Source organism: Vulpes lagopus, chromosome 9, assembly GCF_018345385.1.
Source record: "Vulpes lagopus strain Blue_001 chromosome 9, ASM1834538v1, whole genome shotgun sequence".
In the NCBI taxonomy this organism is placed as follows: Eukaryota; Metazoa; Chordata; class Mammalia; order Carnivora; family Canidae; genus Vulpes; species Vulpes lagopus.
The window spans coordinates 41,376,905-41,394,739 of NC_054832.1; the positions used below are offsets into that span (position 1 = coordinate 41,376,905).

Sequence of the window (17,835 nt, forward strand, 5' to 3'; positions counted from 1 at the left end):
TCATCCCGTCAAGTGTCCACCTCAGTGCCCGTCACCCCTTCCCCTCCAACACCCGCCCTCCTCCCCTTCCACCACCCCTAGTTCGTTTCCCCGAGTTAGGAGTCTTTATGTTCTGTCTCCCTTCCTGATATTTCCCAACATTTCTTCTCCCTTCCTTTATATTCCCTTTCACCATTATTCATATTCCCCAAATGAATGAGAACATACACTGTTTGTCCCTCTCCGATTGACTTACTTCACTCAGCATCATACCCTCCAGTTCCATCCACGTTGAAGCAAATGGTGGGTATTTGTTGTTTCTAATGGCTGAGGAATATTCCATTGTATACATAAACCACATCTTCTTTATCCATTCATCTTTCGATGGACACCGAGGCTCCTTCCACAGTTTGGCTATTGTGGCCATTGCTGATAGAAACATCGGGGTGCAGGTGTCCCGACGTTTCATTGCATCTGAATCTTTGGGGTAAATCCCCAACAGTGCAATTGCTGGGTCGTAGGGCAGGTCTATTTTTAACTCTTTGAGGAACCTCCACACAGTTTTCCAGAGTGGCTGCACCAGTTCACATTCCCACCAACAGTGTAAGACGGTTCCCTTTTCTCCGCATCCTCTCCAACATTTGTGGTTTCCTGCCTTGTTAATTTTCCCCATTCTCACTGGTGTGAGGTGGTATCTCATTGTGGTTTTGATTTGTATTTCCCTGATGGCAAGTGATGCAGAGCATTTTCTCATGTGCATGTTGGCCATGTCCATGTCTTCCTCTGTGAGATTTCTCTTCATGTCTTTTGCCCATTTCATGATTGGATTGTTTGTTTCTTTGGTGTTGAGTTTAATAAGTTCTTTATAGATTTTGGAAACTAGCCCTTTATCTGATATGTCGTTTGCAAATATCTTCTCCCATTCTGTAGGTTGTCTTTTAGTTTTGTTGACTGTATCCTTTGCTGTGCAAAAGCTTCTTATCTTGATGAAGTCCCAATAGTTCATTTTTGCTTTTGTTTCTTTTGCCTTTGTGGATGTATTTTGCAAGAAGTTACTGTGGCCGAGTTCAAAAAGGGTGTTGCCTGTGTTCTCCTCTAGGATTTTGATGGACTCTTGTCTCACATTTAGATCTCTCATCCATTTTGAGTTTATCTTTGTGTATGGTGAAAGAGAGTGGTCCAGTTTCATTCTTCTGCATGTGGATGCCCAATTTTCCCAGCACCATTTATTGAAGAGACTGTCTTTCTTCCAATGGATAGGATAGAAGGAAAACCTCACCTCAAAAAGAATCAGAAACAGCCCACTCTCCCACAGAGTTACATTCTTGCCTTTTCATGCTGCTGCTGGTTTTCCCTGCTCTGCCAAGCCTACCAGTGTGATGTAGTCCCACTGATGTACTCTTGCTTTTACAGCCTGTGCTTTGGGTGTCATATCCAGAAACTAAGTTTCTTAGTGACATCTCCATCAGCAGCTGTTTGTCTGAATTACAAACATGCTAACCGCAGGCACAGTTGGCCTCGGAGGCCCTCCCGCCCCATGCAGTCAGTTCCGCCTTACAGAGCGTGGCTGCACCCCTTCTCCTTAGGTGCTCACCTCAACCCCAGCCGAGCAGAACTAGGGGACTAGGATGGCAGAGCTGGGGACTTGACCCCAGGGGCCCCTGGCTCCTCTCGGGTTCTGGTGTTGCCACCAAGTGGGGTCACCTCCCAAAGGCCCAGTTCTCTCATCTGGAAAAATTGATGAATTGGTGGCACCATCTTGATAACGATGTTGGGGGATTAAACGCGAAGACACACATACAGCTCTTAGCACAGTACCCAGCACGTAGCAAACTTCGAACATGCCCAGCACTATTTTAATTCTGATTAAATGGAGCCAGGACAGAAGCCAGGATTCTGTGTGTGGGCAGATGTGCTTTCCCCTCTTGCTGAGGGCGCCACACCTGCCAGATACAAGGGTCCAGGGGTGCAGACCAGGCACTGCTGACTCAGCCGCTCCAGGGGAGGGCCTGGAAATCTCCCATTTCAACATGTGCTGGGCCAAGTGGAGAAGGCCTCCTGTTTCTCTCCTCCCCTCTCCTACTCCCACCACACTGCGCTTCAGACCCTACCGGTGTGCATTTTCCACACTGAGCGACTCTTTGATGCCAGCCTGAAGTCCTAGGATTTAGCTCAGTTCTGGCCTGCCCTGACTTCAGAAGCCAATTGCAGACCGCAGGTTGTCACCTGTACTCTGGAGTGGCGGGCCATACACTGGCTCCATGGGACTCCCTCCTTGGGTGCCACCACTTGCTAACACAGCTCACGGAACTCAGAGAAACGTTCATTTACTAGTTTATTGTATCATGGATATGATGAAGAATATAGGTGGACAGCCGGACGAAAAGAGCCACAGCTCTGGAAGTGTTGCCCAGTACAGGAGCTCCTGCCCCATTGAGTTGGGGTGCCTCACTCTCCCAGACTTCAGATCTGTTCACTGACCTGGAAGCTCTCTGAACTTGTGGGATTTTTATGGAGGCTTGATCATCTAGACCCAATCATTAACCCAATCTGTAGCTCTCTCTCCTCTTCCTGGGAGGGTTGGGGGGGGTGGTGGGGGTGGGGCTGGAAGTGCTGAACTTCTAATTATGGCTTGATCTTTCTGGGGAGCAGCCTCCCTCTTGAAACCACCCAGGAGCCCATCAAGAATTGCTTCATTAGAACAAAAGGCTCTCCTCTCACCCAGGAAATTCCAAAGGATTTAGGGGCTCAGTGTCAGGAATCAGGAACCAGGGGTGGAGAGCAACACATATATTTTCTATTATTTCACACGCCAATGTGATGCTGAGGATGAAGCAAGTTTTGGAAATGCTATCCTCCTCTATATTCACTGCCACCCAAAGCTCTGGCCTGTCTCGTGGTAAAACATGAGAGTCTTTGGGCCAAGAGAGTGTTCGGAGCAGGAAGTCTCTTCCTTTGGGTCCTGCCTGGCTTATCAATAATTCTCCTGGGATCCCCTTTTAGAAATCCAGGGTTTCATTTCAGCTTTAATTTTCTTTTTAAATGCAAAAGTGGTCACTTCTCTATCATGCTGGTCTTTTTGAATTCTCAGTGCCTCACCTATTTTTAACTAGCTCAAGCGTCATTTGGAAAAGTAACACACAGACTTCTTTCTCTCGTCACCGATCACCGGTGAAAATGTTACAGGTCCCACGTCTCAACTCCTCTCCCTCAGCACTTTTATCTCTGCTTCCAGGTTGAATCTAACTCACCGAGTTTGACCTTTCAAGCAGTGTGTGAAAAGGAACTGCGGCCTGAGCATGTTTTTTCAGCTCATTTGATGAATCTGCTTCATCAGACAGGACCCACGACCATCCCAAGAGCCTAGGATAGGTCTCTTGACTTGGCTCTGCAGGCACAGCCCCATGTTAGGGAGGACGATACACAGGGTTTGATAAGGCTTGTCCTCGATTAAGGTTTGCTGATTATCATTTGCTAATTTAGCATCTTTTGTTTCTGATTTTTTTCCCCCTGGAAGATCTGGGTCAGTGCTTTTTCTGGTGTGAAAGTTAAGCACTCTGGTCAATGGCAGGCTGCTCCTTTCTCGTTTGCTCTTCCATTCAGTCAGTACGTGTTTAAGGGCCACGACACCCTCTCCTAACTCGTCTCCCTGTCCAGTGCGTGCACCCTCACATGGCTGCTCCCAGAGTTATTTTCCTAAAACTCAAATCTTCCCTTGTCAGTCTTGTGCCTAATGCCTCCCTCTGCTCCTCAAGGATGAAGTTCCAGCTCCTTAGCTGGATGCACAGTCATCTATCTCTACTCTCAGCCTCGTGCATTCTATCTTGATAACACCGGCTGCTTCCCATCTGTAGACATAGTATCCTGTTTCTTTACCTCCACCCACCCGCCCCAACCTCTGGGGCTGCAGTGATGAGATGGGAAAGCCAGGGAGGCCACTGAGGGCCTCTTTGGTGTGAGGATGGGTGAGCACACAGAGAGGTGCTGCCTGCCTGAACCTGTGCTTGGCTGGACCAGCAAGAAACAAAGAGTGCGTCCTTGGTCCACTTTGCAGGCTTGCTCTGGGGGCTGTTGCTTTTCTGTTCCAACCACTAGGCTTTCTCAGTTTGATGTCCCTGCCTTCACCCCCTGAAATTAGGAGTGGGTCTCTGAGTGTCAGAAGTTCCAGCTTGCATCCCATCCCCAGGCAGGGAGACTGATCAGACTGCTTGGTGGTCATCAAATGTCATCATGGGGCCATGGCCTGCAGACAGTGGGTGTTTATGTCTGTGAACAACCTCTTCTTTACATCTCATCTGGCTTAAAATTTTTCTTTATCCTTTATATTATATCCTGTTGCTTCTTATTTTCAATCTTGAATGACCTTAAGTCTTCATACATAATTCTTTCTCTTTCATATGAACAACCTTTCTATCGTACTTTCTATTGAACTAGAAATTGGCTTGTGATGTTGTGTGTGTTTGTGTGTGCAAGGAAGAGAGGGGTTTCTGGAGAGTGGGAATTTTCTCTAGAAACTCTTTTGTACTGGGGCTTTCACAGGCCCAGGAAGGACCAAGTCCTTCTCATCTTTCTATGTCTTGACTGACCCACGATCGATACTGTGTGCCAAGGAAGAGAGGGGAAGCAAAGATGAGTACAACATAATTTCTCCGCTCAGAGAGCTTATGCTCAGACTGGGTGATGGGCACTGGCGGTGGGGGGACTTGATGGGTGAGCGCTGGGTGTTATTCTATATATTGGCAAATTGAACACCAATAAAAAATAAATTTATTAAAAAAATAAAAAATAAATAAAATAGGTAACCAAACAATGAGAATCCTGCGTCAGATACTGAGAGATTATAGAGGACGTCGAGCTTGTCCATTTGGGGATAGAAGGTAGGGACTGGATGTAGAGAGGAGAGCATTGAGCCCACTCCTGACTGAGGGGAAGAACTTTTTCAGATGTTAGGAGATGGCAGGGAAGCTAATGCAATCATGTATCAAGCCCTCCATGAGTTTTTCTCTCTGTGAATGGATGTTACCATTTTTATTTAACTGATGAGAAACTGATATAAACTAAAGTTAAAAGACTGATAGCTTCCCACGAGGTCCTGGGTCTTCCAGGCCTGGGAGAGTGAATCAAATAGGATAGTTTCCATTACCCATAGTGTACCTTTTGGGCTTTGCTTTGGTTCCTCTCTTTTTGAAGTCCTGGGTACCATCAGGACTGTGACTGTATGTTCTCCTTAGGAAAGAACTCACATGTGTACATAATATAAATATTTAGATTTTGGTTTCTAGGGCTTTACGGATTCCCAGAAGCCTCTTAATCCCAGATGAGAAGCTCAACTGTAGGGGCTAGTCTTCTTCAGCAGGCCTTTCGGATTAGAGTTTCTCTCCCCTTGTAGAATCATGGACTCAGTGCTTTGAGAGAGAGCTTAAAAGTCACGTAAGAGCAGTTGCTGAAATGCTGTGTAAGTCCTTTCTGTCACATGTTGGCTAAGCCTGTTCTTGAAAGCTACCAGAGTTGGGAATTTACTATTTTTTTTTGAAACCACCCCTTCTGTCTTGGAGAACCCTGTTAGATTCTTCCTCATATTACACTCAAATCGGTTTCTTGGTTCTTGATTCCTGCTTCTGTCTAGAATGGTCTGGAACAAGAGCAGTTCCTCTATCTTTCAATTTTCTCTGCTAACCTCTCTGTGAGGGTAAGTCCTTTATTTTGGGATTTGGATCCTGAGGTCCCTGGGAAATCATTCTCCATACAGTGTGGACATCTCTTTACCATCCTTTCCCCAGCTGTCTTCTGAGAATTTTCTTGAGAGAATCAGTAAGTTTCTACTGAATGAATGAAGTGTCCCAGGGTTACATAAATTTAAGGGATGCTGCATTGATTTCCTCTTCTAGGAGAGGATATATAATGCATATAGCATATTAAAAGCTCTGTTGAGTCCTGCAGCAAAGACTTTGGCTCCGTTACCCTGAGAAGTAGATTTTTGCTGACACCAAATTGGGAACTGCTCCTCTATAAGAAAGTATTTATTTATTTATCTATTTCTAGAGAGGGAGAGAGAGTAGAGGCAAGGGGTAGAGGGAGAAGGAGAGAAAGAATCTTAGGCAGGCTCCACACCCAACATGGGGCTCTACCTCACAACCCTGAGATCATGATCTGGGCTGAAATCAAGAGTCAAACGCTTAACTGACTGAGCCACCCAGGCGCCCCTGTAAGAACGTTTTAAAGAGACTATTGGGAATGAATCTTTTGAGGGAACTAATCATTCCCCAAATTAATTTTTCCTCTTTTTCCCCACCCCTACACAGCCTCTTGATTTCGAAACAGTAGCCGTTCATAATCTTGTGTTCCAAGCGGAAAATCCTGAGCCTCTGGTGCATGGTGTAAATTATAACAGCAGCTCTTCTGCTACATTCAAGCTTATTGTGACCAATGTTAATGAAGCACCCCAATTTACCCAGAACATATACCAAGCAAAAGTCCGAGAAGATGTGGCTATAGGCACTAAAGTGGGCAACGTGACTGCCAAGGATCCGGAAAATCTGGATATAAGGTAAAGGAGAGCAGTGCTGGGCAGGCCCCACTGTGCTGGGACCATGGCCAGTGGGGAGGGAGAGTGGCTGGGAGGGATAAAGAAGCTGGTCTGACTCCAGGGCTCTCCCTTAAGAAAGCAGCCCAGGGTTGAAGCTGTATCCGGGGTACACGGTGAACTTGACCTTGGTTCCAACTGTTGTCAGTACCCTGGGGACATCAATGAGAATCCAGGCTCAGCTAAGTGGGAAGCAGGTCAGCTTCCATTCCAGCCCACTCACCACCAGTCCCAACTGAGAGCCGGTGAGTTCAGGAGTTGGGGTCCGGAGGTGGACTGAAGTTCTTTCCAGACAAAAAGAATGAAGCGAAAGGCCAACTGGACAGGCTCACCTACCTGATAGGGTTAAGGGAATCTTCTGAATGTAGAGTGCCTACATTCCCTGGCTCTCCAGACAGCAGGTCTGGGGCGACAAAACTCCTTCTAGAGCCCACCTGTGGAGAGGCTGGTGCTCAGGCTGAAGAAATTAAACAAAATGTGCAAATCTTTCCGTCTTTGCAATTCTCAATCACTTTTATTCCCCAGTGCAGTAAGACCTACACAGGTCTGCCTTAAACATGCACAATGATTATTTGCCCAAGATATGTAAGTATGTGTATATAGCCATATCTGTATCAATATCTATAATCTCCTTAAGGTTATGTATAGTCATAAACACATAGATGGGCCTTGAGTCCGGATCTCTTGCTTTTATCACATTAGCACTGTTGTCTGAGGCATAGCAAATATTTCAGCATGGCTTAAACCATTGCATGTGGTTTCGTATGACAATTCCTTCAATTTCTCCAAACATTGGAAAGGAGACTTGCGCCCCAGTGAGCCATCCTTCAGGCGCTTGGAATCACCTCTGGGACCTTTTCCTTTATCAAGTTGCCACCTACTGATTTCACTCTCTGTGTCCCATAAAGACAAACGTTAAGAGAGAAAGAACAGCAGGGGCTACCCTGTGTGGTTGAGCATAGATGCTACTGTATACATCAGTCACAAGTTATGATAGGGCACAGAATGTTGATCATTTACAACCATTTGCTGTTTAACAAATGCTTCTGCCTTCTTCATGAGAATGCTATGAAGATCATCAGTCAAAGGTGAGTGAATAAAAATTTGAGTTTATGGGTGGGGAAAACAAAATCATGTAAGAAAACTCCATGGGGAAAAAAAAGAAAACTCCATGGATCAAGTAAAATGTGTAATGTAAATACTACTAAATTGGAATCAGGGAGATGAGGAGGAAGACAGAGAAGGAGAGCGTCCTATAAGAAGACAAGTAAAAAGAGCGCTTCAAGAATAAGAAATAATAAATCAATAGTTCTGGTGCTAGTAGTATGTCGGGTAAGAAGTAAGGAGGAATGGAAAGTTTTTGGTCTGAGTTCATTCTTTTTCTTTCAGCTCTGCAAGCTCATAATCTGTTGGCACTCAGTGGTCTTTTAAAAAAGTAGATCAGATCACGGGACTCCTCTTAAAACCCTCCAAAGAGTTCCCATCTTACTCAGAATGAGATCCCAAGGACAGGATCTCTTCTTCATCACCCATACAGCCAGCCTAGCAGGGCTTGGCATATGAGAACATACTACTATCATGAAAAAATTTAATTTGATGAACACATTCTGACTGTTTTAATCATTCTCTTGCTTCTAGACATGTAGGTTGTTTCCAGTATATATATATTTTTTATTATATAAGATACTTTGAATATATGTATGAATGTCATGCTTTTCTAACTTCAATTTAATTGTTTTTATCCGAGGAAGATTTCCAGAGGTGGTATTCTTTGGTCTGAAGATGTGGACATCCTTATGGCCACGTTGTGCTGCTTCCCAAAGAGCTGCACCTGTTGTGGTTCTAGGCTTATCTCAGATTCATTGCTCACACACCTAGCAATGAGTTCCGTTGAAAACACACATGTGGCTGGATCACCTTCCTGCTTAGCAGCATTGTCCCGCTGCCCATTGCTTCCGGCGCTCTGACTCTTTCCACCTCCCTGGCTTCATCTTTTGCCATCCACTGCTTCCCACGTTGATCCCACAGGGCTGGCGTGCCCGACTGCTCCACACCCCCGGGCTCTTCCCGGGCCTTTCTGCACCAGCTCATGCAACTGCTTCTGCTTGAAGCATCCTTTTTCTTGCCTTAGTTAACATCTCCTGCTTCACAAAGGCTTCTCTTGGACACCCCAGGGCCCCTCTCATGGTATTTACCACAGTTTATTGGCATGATCTCTTTCAGTGTCCATCTCCATCACAGAGAGCCCCGTCTTTTTTTTTTTTTCTTTCCTGTAATCTCCTCTCTTGTTCTACTGCTTAATATTTGCTAAGCACTCAATAGATATTTGTAGAATGAGCAATTCATGGTGCCACCAGTGGGTCGGAGTATCCACCCCCTCACCTAACATCCCCACCCCTGGGGGTTCAAGTTTTCTTAGAGGGAGTGGTCCGCTTATCAGTTTTAAAAGATGCTTCCAGGTGGTGTTAATGGGAATCCTTTGATTTCCAAAAAGTCTAACCTTTTTCCTCTGGAGTTTGCGACTATACCTTTCCTAATGAAACGAATCTAACTCCAACTCTGTAAGGGTGAGCAAATCCTTTTGAAGACAGATGGTATGCAAATAAAGCATTACTAATATTAAATAATGATCCCTTAAATATATGGCGAGCGATATGCAAGGGATAAGGCTGATGCCAACAGTACAACGATCTTAAACTGTCTCCACGCTTTCACACAGAGTAATGTGAGTTTTCTTTTGCTCTTTTCACTTTCTGAAGTTATTCCCTGAAAAACAACAAGAGAGGTTGGCTTAGAATTGACCCCGTCACTGGCGAGATCTTTACTATGGCTCCGATGGACAGGGAAGCCGAAAGTGTGTATCGGGTACAAGTGGTGGCAACTGAAGTAGGTGAGGAAAAAAAAGGAACATATTATTAGGGGATGCATCGGTGGAGACGGGAGGGAAGGTGAGGTGGGTGGGAAACTTTACGGGGTCCAAATGTCAGAATACCTAATAGCAGGAGGATGATAAGAGTATGACAGTGGAGGGAGGTGCTCATACCTCCTTGGTTTTGTGCAGGGTGGGACCCACTGGCGCCTCTCAGGTGGGGGCACACCTGCAGGCCGGCTGGGCTGGGGGGTGCTGCTGCTGCTCACTCTTGTTTCCCCGTAGGCGCTACGGCTTCTGGGAAGGTTCCTTGTGCCCACTGAACTACCTCCCCTTCCTCCAAAGTGGATGTGGGTTTCTCCTGAGAGCAGGGCCAAACCACGACCCTGCTGACCCAGACCCTTACTTGCTCCTTCAGCCTTAAATTGCAATGGCTCGGGTCTGATCCAGAAAACATTTTATACCATGTTCTCAACTTATGCCAGAATCACTTGGGAGCTTGTTCAGTAAGATACGAGGAGTTCATCTCTGGAGATTCTGATTCACTAGGTTTGGGTGCCCCCCCCCCCCGCCCCAGCCTGGGTGTCTCAGTTTTGCTGAAACTGGGTGAGCTTTTGAAAGGAAAGATTTCTTTTATAGACAAGCCAAGATGTTTGAATCATCCTGTATAATCTTTGCATCCCATTTAATCTGGTTGTGATGATATATATCCCCCCACCGACTTTGAAGGTGGAGTTCCAGGGAACTTAAAAAATTAAAATAAACGTACACCGATAGGAATAGTATGCTTACCAGTGATAAAGCTGGCGTTTCCAACATTACGTTTCTTTGCGTTTAAATGAAAATTTCCAACTTAGCGTAGAAATTCTGTTGCTCTTATGCCAGTTGAAGCCTCTAATTAAACAGTAAATATATCTGCCTGGTTTACCAAAAAATGAGAATGGAACAAATTAGGACTACATGAATACGTTCTCGACCAAAAAAATGAACTTCCAAATGTGAGGCCCAAGATTGGGAGGACTGGGGACCATTCCAATGCATGGGAATCATCAAAATGGTCCCTGCATGTGAAAGGATTAAGAACAACAAAAGTGCCCCAGTCGAGTTAAGCCAATGAGGGTAGAAATGCCGAGGTGTGTCCCCAATTTGGAACAGTTGTGCCCAAGTGGATACGCCTCGTCTCCCTTGCTTGTCTCCAGAGGAGCACATTCCACTATCACTCTGTATACATTGAACTCTTGACTTAAAAGCTCAGGATAATCAGTAGGCAGTTCCTGGCTGAGCCTTCGTGCCACATGGGATGTGTCCCAGGGACCTCTCACGTTTTTGAAGTTCCATGAAGTTCCATGAATCAAAACCAGGATTCGAAGTACTGTGCCCTTTGTCAGCTCTGAAATGATGCAGATGGATGGAACAACTTTGAGAGCACATGCCTGTTCCTCCTCTGGTTGTGTGGGGTCAGGGCCCTAGCAGACAGTTGAAAAGCAAAGCGAGAAGACCAGGTTCACTGGAATTGAAGCAAGATGGGATGGGACACTGTGGAACTGGTACCTGTGACTGATGTCGGGGAGGGTGAGAGGAGTCAGTTGCGTTGGCAGCCCCGATTTTAGCACCTAGTGTAATAACTCATACAACACTGTGGGTAGGTGCTCTTATTGACCATATTTTAGGGACGAGGAAATCAAGGCACTGAGAAGGTAAGCAACTTGCTCAGAATCACACGGCTTCCGAATATGAAGGGTACAGACTCCACATCTTTCACTGCTCCACCGGAGTAAATGATGCTTGTGAAGCCCTTTGCTATTTTCAATGAACACCACATGTGGGAGCCTCACAGAGTCACGTGTTTCACAGTGGAAGAAATGAGGTGTAGGACACTTAACCAACATGCCTAGGTCAGTGTTGAGGAGAAGTTGTGGGTTCTAGAGTCAGACTTTCTGGGGTGGAAGCCTCTACTGCTGCGTGACCTTGAACAAGCCACCCAGCTTCTCTGAACATCAGTCTTGTCACCAGTAGACACAGATCAGAGTTGTTTTGAGGTAATGGACACCCAAAGCAATTTGCACATTCAGTGCAATCCCGATCAAAATAACACCAGCATTTTTCACAGAACTGGAACAAACAATCCCAAAATCTGTATGGAACCAGAATAGACTGTAAATGGCCAAAGGAATGTTGAGAAGGAAAAACAAACCTGCAGGCATCACAATCCCAGATTTCAAGCTGTACTATAAAGCTGTGATCAGACAGTATGGTCCTGGCACAAAAACACACATATAGGTCAATGCAACAGAACAGAGAACCCAGAAATGGGACCTCAACTCTATGATCAACTCATCTTCGACAAAGCAGGAAAGACTATCCACTGGAAAAAACACAGTCTCTTTAATAAATAGTGTTGGGAAAATTGGACAGCCACGTGCAGAAGAATGAATCTTCTCACCAGCAATTCTTACCAGACACATCATTGGAGGCGAGGAAAACAAAAGCAAAAATGAACTCGTGGGACTTCATCAAGATAAAAGCTTCGGCACAGCAAAGGAAACAATAAACAAAACTAAAAGGCAATGTACGGAAAGGGAGAAGATAGTTGCAAATGACATATCAGATAAAGGGCTAGGATCCAGAATCTTTGAGGAACTCATCAAAATCAATTGCAATTGCCCTACTAGGTATTTTTTTTTTAAGATTTTATTTATTTATTCATGAGAGAGACACACACACACACACACAGAGAGAGAGAGAGAGAGAGAGGGAGAAGCAGGCTCCATGCAGGGAGCCCAATGTGGGACTCAATCCCAGGACTCCAGGATCACACCCTGAGCAGCAGGCAGGTGCTAAACCGCTGAGCCACCCAGGGATCCCCGCCCTACTAGGTGTTTATCCAAAGGATACACAAGCGCTGATTCAAAGGAACCCATGCACCCAAAAAATAAATAACCCAATTAAGAAATGGGCAGAAAACATGAACAGACATTCTTCCAAAGAAGACATACACTGGCCAACAGACACATGAGAAGATGCTCCACGTCACTCATCATCAGGGAAATACAGCTCAAAACCACAATGAGATATCACCTCACACCTGTCAGAATGGCTACACTTAACAACACAGGAGACAGGTGTTGGCAAAGATGCTGAGAAAGGGGAATCTTTCTGCAGGGTCGGTGGGGTTGCAAACTGGTGCAGCCACTCTGGAAAACAGTATGGAAGGTCCTCAAAAAGTTAAGAATAGAACTTTTCTACAACCCAGCAATTGTACTACTGGGTCTTTACCAAAAGGACATGAAAATGCTGATTCAGAAGGACACATGCACCCTGATGTTTATAGCAGCGCTATCAACAGTAGCCAAATTATGGAAAGGGCCCGGATGTCCACCACAGAGGAATGAATAAAGAAGATGAGGTGTGTACATATATATACAATGGAATATTCCTCAGCCATCAGAAGGAGCGAAATCTTGCCATTTGCAACGAGGTGGATGGAACTAGAGAGTATTATGCTAAATGAAATAAGTCAATCACAGACACATGAGACTTCACTCATATGTGGAATTTTAGAAGCAAAACACGTGAACATAGAGGAAGGGAGGGAAAAACAGAATAAGATAAAAACAGAGAGGGAGGTAAACCATCAGAGACTCTTAACTATAGGAAGCAAACTGAGGGTTGCTGGAGGAGACGTGGTGGGGATGGGCTAGATGGGTGATGGGTATGAAGAAGGGCCCTTGTTGGGATGAGCACTGGGTGTTAGACGTAAGTGATAGATCACTAGATTCTACTCCTGAAACCAATACTACACCATATGTTAACTAACTTGAATTTAAAGTTAAAAAAACTAGTGTGTAAATCTTAATTATTATTGTTATCACTAAGACTTTTTAACCAGGAAGAGAAAACGAGTCTGATTCTAAAAGCTTATTATCTTTCTACTACCTCAGCATACCCAACTGCTTGAAGTATGTGTGTCTGTGTATATATATAAATATTTATTTTGTGTGTGTTTGTGTATATATATATATATATATATATATATATTTTTTTTTTAAAGACAAGGAAGTATCTATTTCACGTTAAGAGGAAAATGAGAACGCTGATACCATGTTTCAATCCCTCACTTCCTTAGGTGGCTCCTCCCTGAGCTCCGTAGCCACTTTCCACCTGGCCCTGTCCGATGTGAACGATAACCCCCCTCGGCTAGCCACGGACCACCCACACTTGTTTCTATGCCACCCCCTCCAAGCACCTGGAAGTGTCATTTTCGAGGCCACTGATGACGATCAGCAGTCTTTTCGGGGTCCACGGTTTACATTTTCTCTTGGCAGCAAAGTCTTAGAAAACGACTGGGAAGTTAAGCGAATCAATGGTGAGTTGTCAAAAAACAAAAACAGAAACAGAAACAAAAACAAAAACTAAAACAAAAAACGGTGAGTTGTCCAAGGACATAGAACAAGCCCTGGCCGATGAGAGGTTACAGTGAGATTTTATGGGCCGTGGTGTGCTCGCAGCATCAACGCAGGGCTCCCGGGCTTCAGGCAGGAAGTTCGTGCTTTGAAAACTTGTAGAGAAGAGCTCTTTAGAGGGGAGAAAGCCCTGGGATTTGGAGGGAGGAAAGATGACCACACGGCATTATCCTTAGTACATGTCGGACGATTGGATAATCGAACAATGTAGACAGCATTTGCAAAATTTCCAATGGTAGCTGAGAAATGGATTTCATAATGTTTTTTTTTTTTAAAAAATAGCCCCATTGAAATACAACTGTCATACAATAGACAGCAGATATTTAAAGTGTACAATTTTATAAAGATTGATAAATGTAGGCATCATTGAAGCCATCAGCACAAGAGGGACAAGAACAGTTTCAGTGGCCTCCAAGATTTCTCACACTCCAGTTGCAAATCCCGTTTGCCACCCCACCCTGCCCATCCTCCGTCCCCCATCCCCAGGTAACCACCAATCTGCCTCCTGTCCCTATATATCAGTTTGCATTTTCAAGAGTCCTATCTAAATACAGTAATACAGTGTGTACCCTTCTTTGTCTGGCTACTTTCACCTAGCATATTTATTTTGGGGTTTATCCACGTTATTGTGCGTCTCAATACCTCATTCCTGGTTATTACCGAGGAGTATTCCGTGATCAGCCGCTCTGATGATCTGTTAGCTTTTCACATACTGATTGTCATGTAGTTCGCTTCCAGTTTTTGCTCTTACAAGTAAGGCTGCTATGAGCATTTGTGAGCAAGACTTTTGCTTTCATTTTTCTTGGTTGAATACCTAGCAGTGGAATGGCTGGATTCAATGGTAGCCACATGGTTAACTTTTTAAGAAAACGGCAAACTGTCTTCCAGGTCGTGACATTTTACATTCCCACTGGCGCATGAGAGGACTAGTTGCTCAACATGCTCCCCATCTCTTGTTACACTTAGTCTTTTTTGTTTTTATTTTAGCCATTCTAGTGGGAGTGCAGTGGCATTTCATTATGGTTTTGATTTATGTTTCCCTAAAGACTACCGGTGTCGAGCATCTTTCCATGTGCTTATTTGCCATCCGTGTATCTTCAATGGTGAAGTGTCTGATCAACTTCTGTGCCCATCTGAAAAATCTGGCTACTGGCTTTCACTGTTGACTCCTAGCATTCTTTCTATAGTCTGGGTACAAATTATTTGTCAGGTATGTTTACAGAAATTTTGTCATAGACCATGGCTTCTATTTTCATTTTATAACATTGTGTTTTGAAGAACAAATTGAAAGGTTTTTGATGGCATCTGGTTTATCAATTTTTAGAATTTTTGTAATTTGTGACTTTTTTTTGTTGTGATATTTAAGAAATTTTTGCCAAACCCAAGGTTGCTAAAATTTTCTAATTCCCCCACACACAAAGGTTTTATGGTTTTAGCTTTTACATTTAGCTCCATGATCCATTCTCAAGTTAATTTAAAAAAAATGTTTTACTTATTTATTGTTTTTAGAAAGAGAGAGAGAGAGAGAGAGAGAGAGAGCATGCAGTGGGAGGGGCAGAGAGAGAGGGAGAGAGGGAATCTCAAGCAGACTCCCCTCTGAGTGTGGAGCCTGCTGTGGGGTTGGATCTCACGACCCTGAGATGGTGACTTGAATGGAAATCAAGAGCTGATGCTTAACCGACTGAGCCACCCATGTGCCCCTCAAGTTAAGTTTTGCATGTAGTATGTGGTTAAGGTCAAGTTTCATCATATTTAATAAGATCATTTAATTGTTCTGACACTATACAGTGGAAATATCCTTTTCACATTGAATTGTCTTGGCAGCTTTGTCAAAGATCAAGTGACCACATGTATATGGATCCAATTCTTGACCTTTCCGTTTCATTCATCCGTTTGCCTACCTTTTAGACTATTACACTGTTTTGATGACTGTTGCACTAGAATAAAACTTAAAATCAGGTAAAGTAATTTTCCCAACTGTGTTCTTTTTCAATATTTTTTTTCATCTATTCTAGGTCTTTTGCATTCCATCTAAATTTTAGACTGTAGCTTATCCTTTTGTACCAAAAAAGTCTATGGGGATTGTGATTTGGGATCATATGAATCTCTACCTGCATTTGGGAAAGAATTGACGTCTTAACCAAAAAATGGAATCTTGTAAACCATGAAGATGATATATATCCATTTATTTAGGTTTTCCTTAATTTCTCTGAGCAAAGTGTTTTAATTTTCAGGGTGTAGTTCTTGTGGATTTTCCTCTAAGCATCTCATATATTTGATGCTATTTTAAGTGGTATTTAAAAATTTAATCTTTAAGTAATTCCAGGATAAGGGAATATAATTGATGGTTTTTGTTTTTGTTTTTTTTAAATTTTTATTTATTTATGATAGTCACACAGAGAGAGAGAGAGAGAGGCAGAGACACAGGCAGCGGGAGAAGCAGGCTCCATGCACTGGGAGCCCGACGTGGGACTCGATCCCGGGTCTCCAGGATCATACCCTGGGCCAAAGGCAGGCACCAAACTGCTGCGCCACCCAGGGATCCCCTAATTGATGGTTTTTGTGTATTGATCTTATATCCTATGACACTGCTGACCTCACTTTGCTGTGTTCTCTCTTCCTTTTTTAATGACTCCATAGATTTTCTCCATGGGCAATCCTGTTGTCTGTGAATAGTATCACTTTAATATCTTTTCCAAACTGGATGCCTTTTATTTCTTTATCTTGTTTTATTACTGGCTGAAACTATCAGTGGAGTGTTGAATGAAAGTAGTGTCCCTAATATGGGGAGAAAGCATTCAGTCTTCGACCATTAAGTATGAAGTTTGCTCTAGGTTTTTGTACATGTCCTTTATCAGATCGAGGAATTTATCTTCTATTGCTAACTCGCAGAGAGGCGTTTGTTTCTTTTTGCTAACTAGGGATGGATACTAAAATTCTCAGATGCCTTTTTTGCATCTGTTGAAATGATTGTATGGTTGATTTTTTTTCCTAGTCTGTTGACTGATAAATTCTATCAAATCAACTTTTGGATCTTAAACCACCCCCTTCCTGGTATAATGCCTAGTTGGTGGTGAATTATTAATATTCTTATATATTGTTGAATTTGCTTTGCTAAAATTTTAAGGTTTCTCCATCTATATTCTTGAGCCTATTTGTTTATATTTTTCTTTTCCTTTTAATGCCTTTGTCTGGTTTTGGTATCAGAGTAATGCTGGCCTCATAATCTGAGTTAGGAAGTATTCTATTTCTTCAATTATCTGAAAAGCTTTGTGTAAAATTGTTTTTTATTTCTCTCTTAAAGTTTGGTAGAATTCACCAGTGAAGCTGTCTGGACCCAGAGCTGTCTTTATAGGAAGTTTTAATTAAAAATTTAATTTCTTTAGTAGATACAGGGCTATTTAAGTTATAGATTTCTTGTTGATTGAACTTGTTAGTTTGTATCTTTTAAATAATTTGTCCATTTCATTTGATTTGTCTAATTTATTGGCACAAAGTTATGTACCTTATTATTTTATTATTCTCTTAATACTTACAGAATATGTAGTGATATCATCACCTCATTCTGTTATTGAAAAATTATCTCTTTCTTCCCTGATCAGCCTGGCTAGAGGTTATTAATTTTGATATTCTCAAAGAACCAGCTTTTATTTCATAGACTTTTCTCTATTTTTTGGTTTTGTATTTCAAAGCTCAGATCTTTATTATTTCCTTCATTCTTCTTATGTTGTATTTAATTTGTTCTTCTTGTTCCATTTTTATTAAGGTGGAAGTTGAGGCAATTAATTTGGAAATTTTTGGTTTGTTAACACAGACATTTGGTGCAATAAATTTCTCTCTCGGTGTCATGTTGGTTTGATGTATGTTTTCATTTTCATTCAGTTCCAAATACGTTCTAATTTCCCTTTACATTTCTCCTGTGACCCATGGGTTATTTAGAA

The 17,835-nt window shown here is 43.2% G+C and overlaps 1 protein-coding gene across 7 annotated transcripts in view; it reads left to right on the forward strand.

Moving 5' to 3' along the window:
- CDH17 (cadherin 17) overlaps nt 1–17,835 on the forward strand; it is a 70,892-nt gene that overhangs the window by 48,659 nt on the left and 4,398 nt on the right. For all 7 annotated transcript variants that reach the window (XM_041769511.1, XM_041769512.1, XM_041769509.1 and 4 more), the window contains 3 exons: nt 6,282–6,526; nt 9,322–9,452; nt 13,558–13,797. In XM_041769511.1, coding sequence (XP_041625445.1) covers nt 6,282–6,526; nt 9,322–9,452; nt 13,558–13,797 — 616 coding nt within the window. The remainder of the gene's footprint in view (nt 1–6,281; nt 6,527–9,321; nt 9,453–13,557; nt 13,798–17,835) is intronic.